This window comes from Pristiophorus japonicus, chromosome 16 (assembly GCF_044704955.1).
Source record: "Pristiophorus japonicus isolate sPriJap1 chromosome 16, sPriJap1.hap1, whole genome shotgun sequence".
NCBI lineage: Eukaryota > Metazoa > Chordata > Chondrichthyes > Pristiophoridae > Pristiophorus > Pristiophorus japonicus.
In genome coordinates this window covers 54,817,484-54,834,701 of record NC_091992.1, presented here as the reverse complement: position 1 = coordinate 54,834,701, position 17,218 = coordinate 54,817,484, and the positions used below count along the sequence as shown (strand labels likewise).

General features: G+C 45.4%; 1 protein-coding gene and 1 long non-coding RNA gene across 3 annotated transcripts in view; one reads left to right on the top strand and one right to left on the bottom strand.

The window, feature by feature from the left end:
* Nucleotides 1-530: 530 nt before the first annotated feature.
* LOC139227047 (uncharacterized) lies at nt 531-8,832 on the bottom strand. Its single transcript, XR_011587364.1, has 3 exons — nt 8,639-8,832; nt 3,632-3,711; nt 531-1,367 (listed from the first exon to the last, which is right to left on the bottom strand). It is a non-coding gene; the product is annotated as an uncharacterized lncRNA (long non-coding RNA).
* A 69-nt stretch (nt 8,833-8,901) lies between these two features.
* Nucleotides 8,902-17,218, top strand: part of rhbdd2 (rhomboid domain containing 2) — a 56,601-nt gene continuing 48,284 nt past the window's right edge. Inside the window, exon 1 of one of the 2 annotated variants that reach the window (XM_070857346.1) lies at nt 8,902-9,464. In XM_070857346.1, the coding sequence (XP_070713447.1) occupies nt 8,912-9,464 (553 nt within the window). In that variant the 5' untranslated portion in view covers nt 8,902-8,911. The remainder of the gene's footprint in view (nt 9,465-17,218) is intronic. The other variant, XM_070857345.1, reaches the window with a different exon arrangement.

Here is a 17,218-nt window from a genome sequence, read left to right as displayed (position 1 = left end):
TAGTGGGTGTCAATGGCCCCATCCCGGACCGCATTGTCCACTGTGATGACGTGGATGTTCGTTCAGCCTGCCATTATCTCTGATGAAGTCCTACTCTGGGATCTATTCTGGGGAGTGTTGGACTGTCTCTGCCTGCCTGCGGGGCTCTGAGTCGCATTGATGATGTTGACTCCCTTATCCATCACCGCGTTAGAGGCAGAATTGCGCGCGTATATTATTTCCGTCCCTTCCTCCCCCGGCATGAAAGTTTGAGCTATCAACTCCGCCGCTTCCAAGGTCAAATCCTTGATCTCAATTAATTTGCGGAAAATTCCCGCATGACCGATGCCCTCAATAAAGAAGTCCCTTAGCATCTCCCCCCTGCAGGCGTCTGTGAACTTACAGAGGCTGGGCAAACGCCGGAGGTTCACTACAAAGTCCGGTATGCTCTGTCCTTCACGACGTCGGTGGGTGTAGAATCTGTGTCGGGCCATATGTATGCTACTCGCCGGTTTGAGGTGCTCCCGGATCAATTTGCTAAGTTCGTCAAAGGTTTTGTCCGTCGGCTTTTCGGGTGCTCGTAAGTCCTTCATGAGCGCGTAAGCCTTTGGTCCGCAGCTGGTCAAAAGATGAGCCCTTCGCTTGTCGGCCACTGCATCCCCCAGCCATTCTTTCGTAACGAAGCTTTGCTGAAGCCTCTCGACAAAATCGTCCCAGTTTTCCCCAACACAGTACGGTTCCTCTGTGCTACAGGTAGCAATTCTCGTGGGTCGTGAATTCCCGTTTCTCGTCGCCAATGTAATGCCCTTATTCTACAGTATGAAACCACACGAGGCACATTCTGGGGACAAGGTCACTCTGTGACCTTAACTCTTTATTCACTGGACTCCAAAGATGATGACCCTGTGTGGGACTTCCCTTTTTATACCTGTGTGATCAGGCAAGGAGTGCCTCCCACAAGTTCACCCCTTGTGGTCAAGGTGTGCATCTAGGTTGAGTGTATACAGTAATACAGTGGTGTTACATTTTGTGGTTACATACATGACAATTTTCAAAGTCAATCCATATCACATTGAGTAACTTCCATATCCCCTGCTTTCGTTACCATTTTTCTTTAAAGTTAAAAGTGTTAACTATCACAGCCTTCTAAGCAACTGAATGATACATCATCTTAACCAGGGAAAAGCTAATAACCACAGACTGCCAGTTTAGAACATGAATCACAAAGGTCAAACAAACTGGTAAATAATGTACAGGAAACTGATAAAACATTTCATCATTGTCCTGTGTTTTATTTTGTAGGTTTTCTTGCTCATAGTTGAAGACTATGGCTTTAAAAACAAAAAGGGTAGTTAGCTCTGTCAATGAGTCACATTCTTTTTTCCTTCCTGATGAAATAAAATCATAAATTTAACTAAAAATAAGTAAAACACAACTGTTCAGAAAATGTTACTACAATCTTAAAGGCAGACAACCAAATAAATATCATGGCTTTTGCTTTACACAAGAATTATAAATATTATACTAAGCAATGTTCAGTTAATGAGGTGACAGCCATCATATATAGTTTTCCTCCAACTATTCCTCTTCATATGGGCATCCGATCCTCTACTTTAAATTAAAAGCTGCTGTTTCCTCTATGAGCATGCTACAGAAAATTATGCACTAAATCATCAACGTTATCTTTTGAAATCCACTGTCACCAATAAACAAAGTAAAGAATTTACTAGAATGGTACCAAAGATCAGGAGCTTCAGTTATGTGGAGAGACTAGAGCAACTGAGATTGTTCACCTTAGCGCAGAAAACGTTAAGAGGAGTTTTAACACAGATGTTCAAAATTATGAGGGGTTTTGATAGAGCAGGTAGGGAGAAACTGTCCACTGGCAGGAGGTGGGTCAGTAACCAGAGGACACAGTTTTAAGACAATTGGCAAACGAACTAGGGAGGAGATGAGGAGAATTTGTTTTACGCAGCAAGTTGCTATGATCTGGAATGCACTGTCTGAAAGGAGCAGATTCAATAGTAACTTATAGTAACTTTCAAAAGAGATTGTATATATACTGAAAAGGAAACAACAATCAGGGTATGGGGAAAGGGCAGTTACAGATACGATGAGCCAAATGGCCTCCTTCTGTGCAGCATGATTTTATAATTCTAAGACAGGAAAATTAAACTAACTGCTTCTGTACCTGTAATAGTGCCTGTATCTACAATCACAGCCATGACAAAAGCTACACTTCTTTGCCAACATAGCAAGTATACTTCAAAATAATTAATTGTATGTGGACTACTTTGGGATGTTTCTGAGAGACATTATAAGATATAGGAACAACAGTAGGCCAATGAACCTCTCAAGCCTATTCCGCCATTCAATGAGATCATGGCTGATCTACAACCTAACTCCATATACCTGCCTTTGACCCATATCCTTTAATACATTTAATTAACAAAAAGCTATCAATCTCCGATTTAAGATTAACAACTGATCGAGCATCAATTGTCGTTTGTGGAAGGGAGTTCCAAACTTCTACCACCCTTTGTATGTATAAGTGTTTCCTAATTTCGCTCCTGAAAGGTCTGGCTCTAATTTTTAGACTATGCCTCCTGTCCTAGAATCTCTAACCAGCGGAAATAGTTTCTATCTATCTATCTGTCCTCCTTAATAGCTTGAAAACTTCGTTCAGATCACCTCTTACCTTTCTAAATTATAGGGAATACAACCCTATATTGTGTAATCTCTCCTTGTAGCTTAACCCTTGAAGTCCAGATATCATTCTGGTAAACGAACGCTGCACTCCCTCCAAGGCCAATATATCCTTCCTGAACTGCGGTGCCCAGAACTGTTCACCAGGCATCCATTTGCCACAGTTTTGAGCATTCAACTGTCGTTAATCACTTTATAATTTTATGTTTTCACCTACACTGCCTACAATGCCACCTATCTTTGTGTCATCGGCAAATTTGGAGATATGACTTTCAATGCCATCATCTAAGTTGTTGATAAATACTGTGAATAGTTGAGGCCACAACACTAATCTCTGCGGGACACCACTGGTCACATCGTGCCAATGTGAGTACCTACCCATTATCCCTACTGCCTATCTCCTGCCGCTCAACCCATTTCCTAACCTGGTCAATAACTTGCCCTCAATTCCGTGGGCTTCTACCTTAGTTTTATGTGGGACTTTATCAAATGCCTTCCGGAAGTCTATATAAATACCATCCATAAACATTCCCCAGTCCACTACTTTAGTCACCTCCTCAAAAAATTAAATCAGGTTTGTCAGGCATGACCTACCTTTCACAAATCCGTGCTGGCTCTCTCTGATCAACTGAACATTTTCAAGGTGTTCAGTCACACTATCCTTAATTATAGACTCTAGCAATTTCCCAACAACAGACGTTAGGCGAACTGGTCTATAATTCCCTAGTTTCCCTCTCTCGCCATTCTTAAATAGCAGAGTGACATGTACAATTTTACAATCTAAAGGAATGGTTCCTGAATAGAGAGAACTTTGGAAGATTATAGTTGAGGCATCTGCAATGTGCTCACCTACTTCCTGTAAAACCCTGGGATGGAAACAATCTGGTCCTGGGGATTTGTCACTCTTTAGTGCCGTTATTTTCTTCATTTCTGTTATTTTACTTACGTTAATTTTATTGAGTCCCCAATTCAGTATTAATTTCCTTGGGACTTCTGGCATGATATCCTCTTCCTCTGCTGTAAATACTAATGCAAAGTAATTATTCAACATGTCCACCACTTCCTTATTATCATTGACAATATCACCGCTTTCAGTTTTTAAGGGACCATCATCATCATGGGCAGTCCCTCGAAATCGAGGAAGACTTGCTTCCCGTCCAAAAGTGAGTTGTCAGGTGACTGAACAGTCCAATTCGGGAATTACAATCTCTGTCGCAGGTGGGACAGACAGTTGTTGGAGGAAAGGGTGGGTGGAGAATCTGGTTTGCCACACGTTCCTTCCACTGCCTGCACTTGTTTTAGAACATAGAAAATAGGTGCAGGAGTAGGCCATTCGGCCCTTCGAGCCTGCACCGCCATTCAATGAGTTCATGGCTGAACATGCAACTTCAAGGTCCCTTTGTTCCTCTACACTTCAGTGCCCTACCATTTAATGTGTATTCCCTTGCCTTGTTAGCCTTCCCCAAATGCATTACCTCACACTTCTCCGGATTGAATTCCATTTGCCACTGTTCTGCCCACCTGACCAGTTGATTGATATCTTCCTGCAGTCTACAGCTTTCTTCTTCATCATCAACCACACAAACAATTTTTGTATCATCTGCAAACTTTTTAATCATACCCCCTACATTCAAGACTAAATCATTGATATATATAACCACAAAAAGTAAGGGACCTAGTACGGAGCCCTGCGGAACCCCACTGGAAGCACCCATCAACCATTACCCTTTGCTTCCTGCCTCCGAGCCAATTTTGGAACCAACTTGTCACTTTGCCCTGGATCCCATGGGCTTTTACTTTAGTGACCAGTCTGCCATGTGGGACCTTATCAAAAGCCTTGCTAAAATCCATATACACAACATCAAGTGCACTACCCTCATCGACCTCCTTGTTACCTCCTCAAAAAATGCAATAAAGTTAGTCAGCATAACCCTCTATTCCCTTCTCCCTCATATGCTTATCCAGCCTCCCCTTAGATGCATCGATACTATTTGCCTCAAATACTCCCTGTGGTAGAGAGTTCCATATTCTCACCACGCTCTGGGTAAAGAAATTCCTTTTAAACTTCCTATTTGATTTGTTGCTGACTATCTTATATTGATGCTCTCGGCGACATTGCTGCTGACTACCCTCTTTTTCCTAATAGAATTGTAAAAATGCTTTGTGTTAATTTTGATATCCCTTGCAAGCTTCTTTTCATACTCCCTTTTTGTTTTGTGACCCTTTCTATCTATCTATCTGTCCTCCTTAATAGCTTGAAAACTTCGATCAGATCACCTCTTAACTTTCTAAATTGTAGGGAATACATATATTGTGTTATCTCTCCTTGTAACTTAACCCTTGAAGTCCGGGTATCATTCTGGTAAACAGACGCTGCACTCCCTCCAAGGCCAATATATCCTTCCTTAGGTGTGGTGCCCAGAACTGCTCACAGTACTCCATGTGTGATCTAACCAGGGTTTTGTACAGCTGCAGCATAACTTCTGCCTCCTTGTATTCTAGTCCTCGAGATAAAATGACCAGCATTCCATTTGCTTTTTTGATTATTTTCTGTACCAGTTCATGATGTTTTAATGATCTATATACCTGTTGTTCTTTGTATCTTTCCCAATCATCAGGATCTGTGCTAATTTTTGCATTTTATATGCTTTTTCTTTTAGTTTTAGGCTGGCCCTTACCTCTTTGGTCATCCACGGGTTTATTTTGGCAAGTAGAGCTCTTGCCTCTCAGGGGTATAAACTCCTCCCACTGATCGTCTGTTGTTTTATCCATTAATAGATTAGCCCAGTTTACTGTGGACAGTCTCTGTCTCATCCCATTGAAGTTGGCATTACCCAAATCTAGAATCCTAGTAGGTGATTCCCGTTTCTACCTTTCAAATGCTAGTTTGAACTCGATCATGTTATGATCGCTATTGGATAAATGTTTCAGGCTGTTAACTAAATCTGGCTCATTACTCATTTCTAAATCTAATATAGCATGCCCCCTCTAGGACATATTGTTGTAGAAAGCTATCCCAGACACACTCAAGAAATTCACTAGCTTTCTGACAGGTGCTAGTCTGCTTATCCCAATCTATATGAAAGTTAAATTCCCCATTCAAACCACTCTGTCTTTCCTACACGTTTGTCGAATCTATATAAATGCAAGTTCTTTCTTGACATTATACCTCCGACAATGTCACTATGCATCATGTAGCACTCTCATCTTGGAGCCAGAAGATTGTGGGTTCAACTTGATCTCCAGGATTTGAGAACAAATTCTAGACTGACATCAGTGCAGTACTGAGGGATTACTGCACTGTCCAAAATTCCCTCCTTTGCATGACATGTGAAATCAACATCCTTCCTGCTACAGTGAGTCAGCTGGATATTGAAATTCATATGGCACTACTTGAAGAAGAGCATGAAGTTCTCCCACTGTCCTGGGTAATGTTTATTCCTTGAACAATATCACTACCATGTGCAAATTGGCATTTATGTTTGCTATACAATATAATTTGGGCTGCCGCTTCCGATTGCTATCTAATGGGCCTTCCCTGCAAGCCTGCATGTGTGGAGAGCTGCGAGGACAGGATTGGACCTGACCCCCCACCCCGTCACGGTTGAATAGCCAACACTCGCCGTCAAGGCTTATACATGAAGATTAGCCTCTTGAGTGAGGTGCAGCCAAACAGCTGGTACCCTGAGAAACCTCAGCCCAGCAAAGGAGACTGTGTCTCTGGAGAGAGGAGAAAATTGGCAAGCTGCAGCGGGGTTAAAAAAGACCCCAGAAGAGGCGAGGACCCAGGGGGCAGCACAGACCAGCCCACACTGTGATAGGTGCGCGCAGTAGGTCTGTGCAACAGAGCTGGTCTCCAGTCGACTTGGTTAACCCTTGCCACTGGACCAAGACCTAGCTCTGTCAAGCCCGTGCGGTGGCTAGTGTGCAACGGCCACCACACGTTAAAAATATCCACGTACAGGCATCTTCCACCTTCAACATGTAGTTCGGCACCTGGAATATCAGGTCCTTCATTGAAACACCTGTGAACTCATTGAACTTATCCCTTTTTGGCGTGGAAGCAAATCATCCTCAATTCGAGGGACTGCCTAAGAAGACAATATAGTGAATGCAATTCGTTGTATGGCTTTTAAAACAGAGAAAAAAAATAATTTATGTGGGTCCCCCTTTTTTAAGGGGCACAACCAATAAAATAACTTAAACATAAAGTGTACAAAATAAAACAAAACGAAACTTATAAAACTAAACCACAACACTGTTATCTGTGCCTTTTAGAAACGCCATTCCGTGGGTTCCCCATCAGTCACAGAAGGGAAATTAGTTGTGTGTGAGGTTCTTAGGGATGTTTCTTCAAAAATGCGATGAGATATATAAACACAAGATCTTTCTTTCTAACTAGATTCATAATATTATATACAATATGAATATGACTTCTTATTCAATGGGCACAACCAATATCTTGCAGAAGAGTGAATAAATACCATTTATACAATGCATGATGTCATCTCCCATTGAACATTTTACGGAACAATGATGTCACAATTCAAAATAGGCAGACAGCAATTTTGAATTTAAAAAAGGAGCAATGCCATTCAAAAATCTACAGATCTACTTTGTTCTCATTTAAAATTAAAATGTTACCAACCTTTATAATGTAAATTACTTACCTTATCTGTGGTATAAAGTTAATGAGGAGCTGTGGGATATGAATTAAAGCTGACTGTTGGGAGAACCTTTTTCACCCGAGTGTGGTGGGGGTCTAGAACGCACTGCCTGAAAGGGTGGTAGAGGGAGAAACCATCATCCCATTTAAAAAGTATTTGGGTATGCACTTGAAGTGCCATACCCTATAAGGCTGCATACGGACCAAGAGCTGGAAAGTGGGATTAGGATGGATAGCTCTTTTTTGGCTGGTACAGACACGATGGGTCCCCTTCTATGCCATAAATTTAAATGATTTAATGACTGACTTTTATATTAGTTTTGTCATAAATGTGGCACTTATTGCTTCTGCCAATATAAAAGGGAGGCACTTATGGTTTAAGTGATCCTGATTGATGATTTCAGTATCCTATTGATTAAACCAAATTATGCCTGACTTAGGATGAGGCTATAAAACGTATCCTTTGTTCCTTCATCATGCATCATCTTTATCCAAAACATCCCAACTCGCAAATATATAAAAATATGCATGTATGTATATATATTCTGTTGCATTACAAGGAATTGAAATATTTTTAGTATTGTAGGAGCGTACGACAAACCAAGCCCCCCACCCACCCATCCCGTCAACCACCTGTGACAGAGACTAGATCCCTCATGGCCTGGCCAAAGTGGCCATTAACAGGTCCAGGCAGCCGGCGGTCGTTCAGTCCGACTGCCTACTTCTCTTCCGCGGCTACGTTCACACCAGGGTGTCCCTCGAGATGGAGCACGGGGTGTCCACCGGTACGCTCGCGGCCTTACGCAAGAGGTGGGCACCAGAGAGACTGGAGTGCATCATCACCCCTGGCAACCAAATTTTAATTTGAACGTTACAGTTTAAAAAGTATTATTTGTTAATTTGTCGGTTCTAGTGCCCCTTTAATATTCAAAGTTCGACTTAAAATAGTTGTAGATCCCACATGGCCTGGCCAAGGTGGCCATTAACAAGTCCAGGCAGCGGGCAGTCGAGGGGGTCGTTTAGCCCGACTGCCTGCCTCTCTTCCGCAGCTACATTCGTGCCAGGGTGTCCCTGGAGATGGAGCACGTGGTGGCCACCGGTAGGCTCGCGGCCTTCTGCAAGAGATGGGCACCGGAGTGCATCAGCACCCCTGGCAACCAAATTTTAATTTGATTCCCGTTAAAAGTATTATTTGGAACATTGTGGGTTCTAGTGCCAAAAGGGGGCAGTTGATTTAAATGTTCTACTTAAAACAGTTGTAGATCCGGCATTGGTCTCATCAGTCACCTGAGAACTTATATTAGTATGGAAGCAAGTCATCCTCGACTCCAGAGGGGGGGAACTGCCTGAGAAGAAGATGGGCCAAAGGCCTCAGGGTGGTACAGCAGCACGGTTAAAAAAAAGAGCAAAAATATACATTAGAAAGTGATAAAACTGTTTTGCTATAAAAAGAGACTAAATAAGTGCAATGACTTGACGCAGTGGGAATAGGAACAATATTTAAAAAGGGGCAGTGGGTGGGGGAGGCTGGTTGCTGGTTGCCATGGCGACGGGCTGTGCATGGTCGGGCGCGCAGGCGCTCTGCGGACGGTGCGTCACTTTGGGGCCGTCAAGCTTGAGGAAAGTTTGAACCTGAGCTCTGCCGGCGGCAAACCCGCGGCCCATCGCGCCAGCCTCGCCGGAGGGAGTGACAAGCCGCGCTCCCTGCTTGCATTGAAGCCCGAGGGACTAGGCCTGGATCCCCGCCCTCGCCCCCGGGCCCATCAGGGCCCGGATCCCCGCCCTCACCCCCGGGCCGAGCCGGATCCGGATCCGGATCCCCGTCCACACCGCAGCCAGCAGAGCCCCGAGCCCCGCCGCCCCCGGGCCGAGCAAATGCTTCCATCCGCCACTCCCGTGCACATGGCGGCCAGGAGGGACGGGCCGACTCCCAACACGCAGCGCAGCTCGCCGCCCAGCCTGGTGCGGTTCGTCAGGTCGCTGATCCCCATCCTGCCCTGCGCCACGGTCTCCACCGCCTTGCTCGGCTGGATCTTCTTCTACCTCACCTGCAGGTATAAGGTGCTGGATCCGCACACCTTCACCCTCGGCAACTTCCAGAGCCGCTTGCAAGGTAAGGGGTGGTATGTCCTGGGCACCAGGGTAGTGAGATTACCAAGGTAAGGGGTGGTATGTTCTGGGCGACAGGGTAGTGAGATTACCAAGGCAAAGGGTAGATCCTGGGCACCAGGGTAGTGAGATTACCAATGTAAGGGGTGGTATGTCCTGGGCGCCAGGGTAGTGAGATTACCAAGGCAAAGGGTATGCCCTGCGCACCAGGGTAGTGAGATTACCAACGTAAGGGGTGGTATGTCCTGGGCGCCAGGGTAGTGAGATTACCAAGGCAAAGGGTATGCCCTGCGTACCAGGGTAGTGAGGCCGGGGAGCGGAAGGAGCAACGTGGTGGCATACCACTCCAGGGAGCAGCGCGTGGTGGAGCAGGAGAGCAACGGCAGCGAAAAGGGACGTCACCAAGGTTCAGGTCGGTGATTGGCGTGTGGGCAGGTACAGCAGGAGCGGCGAGAGATTGTAGAGGGACGTGATCGGGGCCCAGGAGAGGCCCGAGTTCAGGGCCCAGAAGAGGCGCGGGCCCAGGGTCAGCACTGGCCAGCCCACACTGTGATATGTGTACGCACTAGGTCCGTGCAGCAGAGCAGGTCTCCAGTCGTCTTGGCTAATGCTTGCTACTGGACCAAGACCAAGCTCTGTCAAGCCCTTGTGGTGGTTGATGTGCAACAGTCACCACGCGTTAAAAAAATCCAAGCACCGGCATCTTCCACCCTTCAAGATTTAGTTCGGGACCTGGAATTTGAGGTCCATCATTGAAACACCTGTGAACTTTTTGACGTGGCAGCAAGTCATCCTCGATTCGAGGGACTGCCTATGATGATGAGTGAGATTACCAAGGTAAGGGGTGGTATGTCCTGGGTGTAGTGAGATTACCAAGGTTAGGGGTAGTATGTCATGGGTGCAGTGAGATTACCAAGGTACCAAGATAAAGAAAGACTTGGATTTATATAGCGCCTTTCACGACCACTGAAAACCTCAAGCGCTTTACAGCCACTGAAGTACTTTTGGAGCGTAGTCACTGTTGTAATGTGGGAAACGCGGCAGCTAATTTGCACACAGCAAGCTCCCATAAACAGCAATGTGATAATGACCAGATAATCTGTTTTTTTGTTATGTTGATTGAGGGATAAATAATGGCCAGGACACCGGGGATAACTCCCCTGCTCTTCTTCAAAATAGTGCCGTGGGATCTTTTACATCCACCTGAGAGGTTTAATGTCGCATCTGAAAGACGGCACCTCCAACAGTGCAGCACTCCCTCAGCACTGCACTAGAGTGTCAAATAGTGAGATTACCAAGGCAAGGGGTATGTCTGGGGCACCAGGATAGTGAGATTACTGGGGTGGGGAGAGATCCTGGACATGAGGATAGTAAGTTAAGGGGAGGACCTGGACATCAGGATATTTAGTCTCTCATACTCCACCCACTTAAACAGTGTAAAATACTCAGCAGTGCAATGACAAACTTTACCTTCCAAACCCTAGCGAGCATTTGGATGATGGATGTAGGTCTGTCTATGGGAGGAGGAGGGGAGGGGTGTATATTACATTAGAATGGCATAGAAATTACAACATGGAAGCAGGCTTTTCAGTCCACCCAGTCTGTGTTGGTGTAGTCTAACCCATGTGCCTGCTTAGTTTCCATATCCTTTTCTACATTGCAACAGTGACTACGCTTCCAAAGTACTTAATTGGCTTTAAAGCGCTTTCGGATGTCCCGAGGTTGTGAAAAGCACTATATAGATGCACACTGTTTCTTTATTCCTTCAACCTATCTAACTTATTCTTAAATATTGTAGTTTCTGCATCAATCACATTCTACAGAATAATGCACTGTATGATGTATAGAAACATAGAAACATAGAAAATAGGTGCAGGAATAGGCCATTTGGCCCTTCGAGCCTGCACCGCCATTCAATGAGTTCATGGCTGAACATGCAACTTCAGTACCCCATTCCTGCTTTCTCACCATACCCCTTGATCCCCCTAGTAGTAAGGACTTCATCTAACTCCTTTTTGAATATATTTAGTGAATTGGCCTCAACAACTTTCTGTGGTAGAGAATTCCACAGGTTCACCACTCTCTGGGTGAAGAAATTCCTCCTCATCTCGGTCCTAAATGGCTTACCCCTTATCCTTAGACTGTGTCCCCTGGTTCTGGACTTCCCCAACATTGGGAACATTCTTCCTGCATCTAACCTGTCTAACCCCGTCAGAATTTTAAACGTTTCTATGAGGTCCCCTCTCATTCTTCTGAACTCCAGTGAATACAAGCCCAGTTGATCCAGTCTTTCTTGATAGGTCAGTCCCGCCATCCCGGGAATCAGTCTGGTGAACCTTCGCTGCACTCCCTCAATAGCAAGAATGTCCTTCCTCAGGTTAGGCGACCAAAACTGTACACAATACTCCAGGTGTGGCCTCACCAAGGCCCTGTACAACTGTAGCAACACCTCCCTGCCCCTGTACTCAAATCCCCTTGCTATGAAGGCCAACATGCCATTTGCTTTCTTAACCGCCTGCTGTAGCTCCATGCCAACCTTCAATGACTGATGTACCATGACACCCAGGTCTCTTTGCACCTCCCCTTTTCCTAATCTGTCACCATTCAGATAATAGTCTGTTTCTCTGTTTTTACCACCAAAGTGGATAACCTCACATTTATCCACATTATACTTCATCTGCCATGCATTTGCCCACTCACCTAACCTATCCAAGTCGCTCTGCAGCCTCATAGCATCCTCCTCGCAGCTCACACTGCCACCCAACTTAGTATCATCCGCAAATTTGGAGATACTACATTTAATCCCCTCGTCTAAATCATTAATGTACAGTGTAAACAGCTGGGGCCCCAGCACAGAACCTTGCGGTACCCCACTAGTCACTGCCTGCCATTCTGAAAAGTCCCCATTTACTCCTACTCTTTGCTTCCTGTCTGACAACCAGTTCTCAATCCATGTCAGCACACTACCTCCAATCCCATGTGCTTTAACTTTGCACATTAATCTCTTGTGTGGGACCTTGTCGAAAGCCTTCTGAAAGTCCAAATATACCACATCAACTGGTTCTCCCTTGTCCACTCTACTGGAAACATCCTCAAAAAATTCCAGAAGATTTGTCAAGCATGATCTCCCTTTCACAAATCCATGCTGACTTGGACCTATCATGTCACCTCTTTCCAAATGCACTGCTATGACATCCTTAATAATTGATTCCATCATTTTACCCACTACCGATGTCAGGCTGACCGGTCTATAATTCCCTGTTATCTCTCTCTCTCTCCTTTTTTTAAAAAGTGGGGTTACATTGGCTACCCTCCACTCCATAGGAACTGATCCAGAGTCAATGGAATGTTGGAAAATGACTGTCAATGCATCCACTATTTCCAAGGTCACCTCCTTAAGTACTCTGGGATGCAGTCCATCAGACCCTGGGGATTTATCGGCCTTCAATCCCATCAATTTCCCCAACACAATTTCCCGACTAATAAGGATTTCCCTCAGTTCCCCCTCCTTACTAGACCCTCCGACCCCTTTTATATCCGGAAGGTTGTTTGTGTCCTCCTTAGTGAATACCGAACCAAAGTACTTGTTCAATTGGTCTGCCATTTCTTTGTTCCCCGATCCGGAAGGTTGTTTGTGTCCTCCTTAGTGAATACCGAACCAAAGTACTTGTTCAATTGGTCTGCCATTTCTTTGTTCCCCGTTATGACTTCCCCTGATTCTGACTGCAGGGGAGCTACGTTTGTCTTTACTAACCTTTTTCTCTTTACATATCTATAGAAACTTTTGCAATCCGTCTTAATGTTCCCTGCAAGCTTCTTCTCGTACTCCATTTTCCCTGCCCTAATCAAACCCTTTGTCCTCCTCTGCTGAGTTCTAAATCTCTCCCAGTCCCCGGGTTCGCTGCTATTTCTGGCCAATTTGTATGCCACTTCCTTGGCTTTAATACTATCCCTGATTTCCCTTGATAGCCACGGTTGAGCCACCTTCCCTTTTTTATTTTTACGCCAGACAGGAATGTACAATTGTTGTAGTTCATCCATGCGGTCTCTAAATGTCTGCCATTGCCCATCCACAGTCAACCCCTTAAATATCATTCGCCAATCTATCCTAGCCAATTCACGCCTCATACCTTCAAGGTTAGCCTTCTTTAAGTTCTGGACCATGGTCTCTGAATTAACTGTTTCATTCTCCATCCTAATGCAGAATTCCACCATATTATGGTCACTCTTCCCCAAGGTGCCTCGCACAACGAGATTGCTAATTAATCCTCTCTCATTACACAACACCCAGTCTAAGATGGCCTCCCCCCTAGTTGGTTCCTCGACATATTGGTCTAGAAAACCATCCCTTCTGCAGTCCAGGAAATCCTCCTCCACCGTATTGCTTCCAAGTTGGTTAACCCAATCTATGTGTATATTAAAGTCACCCATTATAACTGCTGCACCTTTATTGCACGCACCCCTAATTTCATGTTTGATGCCCTCCCCAACATCACTACTACTGTTTGGAGGTCTGTACACAACTCCCACTAACGTTTTTTGCCCTTTGGTGTTCTGCAGCTCTACCCATGTAGATTCCACATCATCCAAGCTAATGTCCTTCCGAACTATTGCCTTAATTTCCTCCTTAACCAGCAATGCTACCCCACCTCCTTTTCCTTTTATTCTATCTTTCCTGAATGTTGAATACCCCTGGATGTTGAGTTCCCAGCCCTGATCATCCTGGAGCCACGTCTCCATAATCCCAATCACATCATATTTGTTAACATCTATTTGCACAGTTAATTCATCCACCTTATTGCGGATACTCATTGCATTATGTTGCAGTCTCACTGATTTCAGTTGATGAATTAATCCCTTTTTCACCTTGGAGTGCTGAACTGTGTGTTTCTAGGCATTGTGGATGCTCCTTCACATAAGTGACCCAAACCCTGGAGAATTGACATGAATGCAAATGTGGGCCATGCAGTCGACTGCCAGGAGGTTGTGAGTTCAAGCCCCACTGCAGAGACTGAGACACATAATCTAGGCTGACATTTCAGTGTGATATTGTGGGAATGCTGCACTGTTGGAAGAGCCTTTCGGATGAGATGTTAAATCGAGGCCATGTATGCTTTTTCAGGATATAAAAGATCCTATGGCACTACATACTGAAGAACCAAGGGAGTTCTCCTGGTGTGTTGGTTAACATTTATCCCTCAACCAATATCGGCAAAAAAATAGTTCAACTAGACATTTATCTCATTGCTGTCCTTGGGCCCTTACGGTGTGCAAATTGGCAGTCACAATTGCCTATTAAACAATAGCAACTATACTTCAAAAGTACTTTATTGGCTGTGAAGTGCTTTTAGGAAATCCTGAGGTTGTGAAAGGCGTTCTATAAATGCAAGTTCTTTCTTTCACATTACTATCCCTTCTGACCCACTAAATGTGCCAACCTGGTTCGGTGTGCTTGCAACATGATACAAGATGGGTATTGATGCTTGGTCTGTTTTGATGTTGTTTCCCAGGTCTGCTGCATGTGTCAGAATGTCTGTAAGAATAGACAGTGCAGAACAGTGACTCTTCATGTATGTACTCCTGGATGGATATTCATCAACTGCTCTGTTATAATTTGATCTGTCTCCCATTTCCCTCCATATTTGCTGCACAATATAGGTTTTGTAGGCAGACCCGCACTTTCTGTATTCAGAAACTTATACCGTTGTACATGCTGTGAACAGGAGGAATATGCCACAGGACTAACGATTATTATTTTACTGAAGGTTTTCACTGGAGGTTGAATGGGATGCCTATATATAGCATCTTTCATGACCTCAGGATGACCCAAAGTGTTTACAGCCAATGAAGTACTTTTGAAGTATAGTCGCTGTTATAATGTAGAACCGCAGTCAATTTTTGTACAGCAAGGCCGCACAAACAGCAGTGCGATAATGACCAGATAATGTGTTTGTGATGTTGGTTGGGGGATAAATATTGACTAGGACACCAGGGAGAACTCTGTTGCTTTTCTTCGAAATAGTGCCATGGGATCTTTTATATCCACCTGAGAGGGCAGACGGGGCTTCAGTTTAATGTATAATCTGAAAGAGGGCACCTCTGACAGTGCCACTCAGTACTGCGCTGGGATGTCAGCGTGCTACTACAGAACCATGGCTAACATGCTGTGCATTCTCCTCTGAAAAGTAGAAAACACTATGCAGGCAGTTGAGGATAGTAGTCAGACTTGTTTGCAAGATTTATAATTGCACAGAAGCTAAAGTGTAATAATCAGCAGTACAAATACTACTTTATACATTATAGGGCCCAAGTTTCCACACGATAAAAAACGAGTGCCCCTCCGAGCAGGGTGCCCGTTTTTCGCGCCTAAAACGGCGCCGGGAAAAAAACGCCGCGATTCTGGAGCGCCCTGCAGCTCCTTGTCTGTTTGGCGCGGCGCCCAGGGGGGCGGAGCCTACACTCGCGCCGATTTTGTAAGTGGGAGGGGGCGGGTACTATTTAAATTAGTTTTTTCCTGCTGGCAACGCTGCGCGTGCGCGTTGGAGCGCTCGCGTACGCGCAGTGTGAAGGAAACATTGGCACTCGGCCATTTTTGTAGTTCTTTGTAGCTGTTTAGTTTTTGAACATTTTTTAATAAAAGCACATTGCCATCAGCACATCAGCACTGAGAAGGCTGCAGGAAGCCTCAGAAAGTTGAGGCAGCCGTTTCCCGACCACCTCCCCCTTTTGCCGTCAGGAAATGGCTCCTCAATTTCTGAGTCTTCCTGCAGCCTTCTGTCTCCTTCCCTCCCTCCCTCCCTCCCGCCGTCTGGAACGGCTTCCTCCCCCCGCTGCGTTCGGTCGGTCGGTCGGGCCTGCACTCCCCCCTCCCCCCCCGCACTGCGTTCGGTTCCTCCCCTGCGTTCGGTCGGTTGGTTCCTTCCCGCCCGCGTTCGGTCGGTGGTCGGTTCCCTCCCTCCCGCCGTCTGGAATGGCTTCCTCCTCCTCCTCCCCCCCCCCCCCCCCCCCCCCGGCGCGCAGTCGGTTCCCTCCTTCCCGCCGTCTGGAACGGCTTCCTCTTTTCCCCCCGCGTTCGGTCGGTGGTCGGTTCCCTCCCTCCTGCCGTCTGGAACGGCTTCCTCCTCTCTTTTCTCCCCCCCCCCCCCCCGCACGTTCGGTGGCGGTCGGTTCCCTCCCGCCCGCCGTCTGGAACGGCCCCCCCGCGTTCGGGAACGGCTGCCTCGTTTTGTGAGGTTTGCTGCAGCATACTCCCTGGCTGAAGCACTTTCACACAGGTAGGAAGATGGTTTATTTAATCTTTTCTTTGCTTATAAATTTTTATTCAGGTTGGATTTATTTGTATAATATTTGTATAATTATAAATAAGGATTTATTGTAGAATTTAATGACTTCCCTTCCCCCCCCCCCCCCCCCACCTCGTTCTGGTCGCCTAATTTGTAACCTGCGCCTGATTTTTTAATGTGTCGAACAGGTTTTTTCAGTTCTACAAAAATCTTCACTTGCTCCATTTTAAGTTAGTTTGGAGTACGTTTTCACTATGGAAACTTTCAAATCAGGCGTCAGTGGCCGGACACGCCCCCTTTTGAAGAAAAAATTCTGTTCCAAATTGGATCTGTTTTACCTGACTAGAACTGCAGAAAAAAAAATGTGGAGAATTGCGATTTTTAAGATAGTCCGTTCTCCACCAGTTGCTCCTAAAAATCAGGCGCAAATCATGTGGAAACTTGGGCCCATAGTCTTTCGAAATTAAAAATGCCT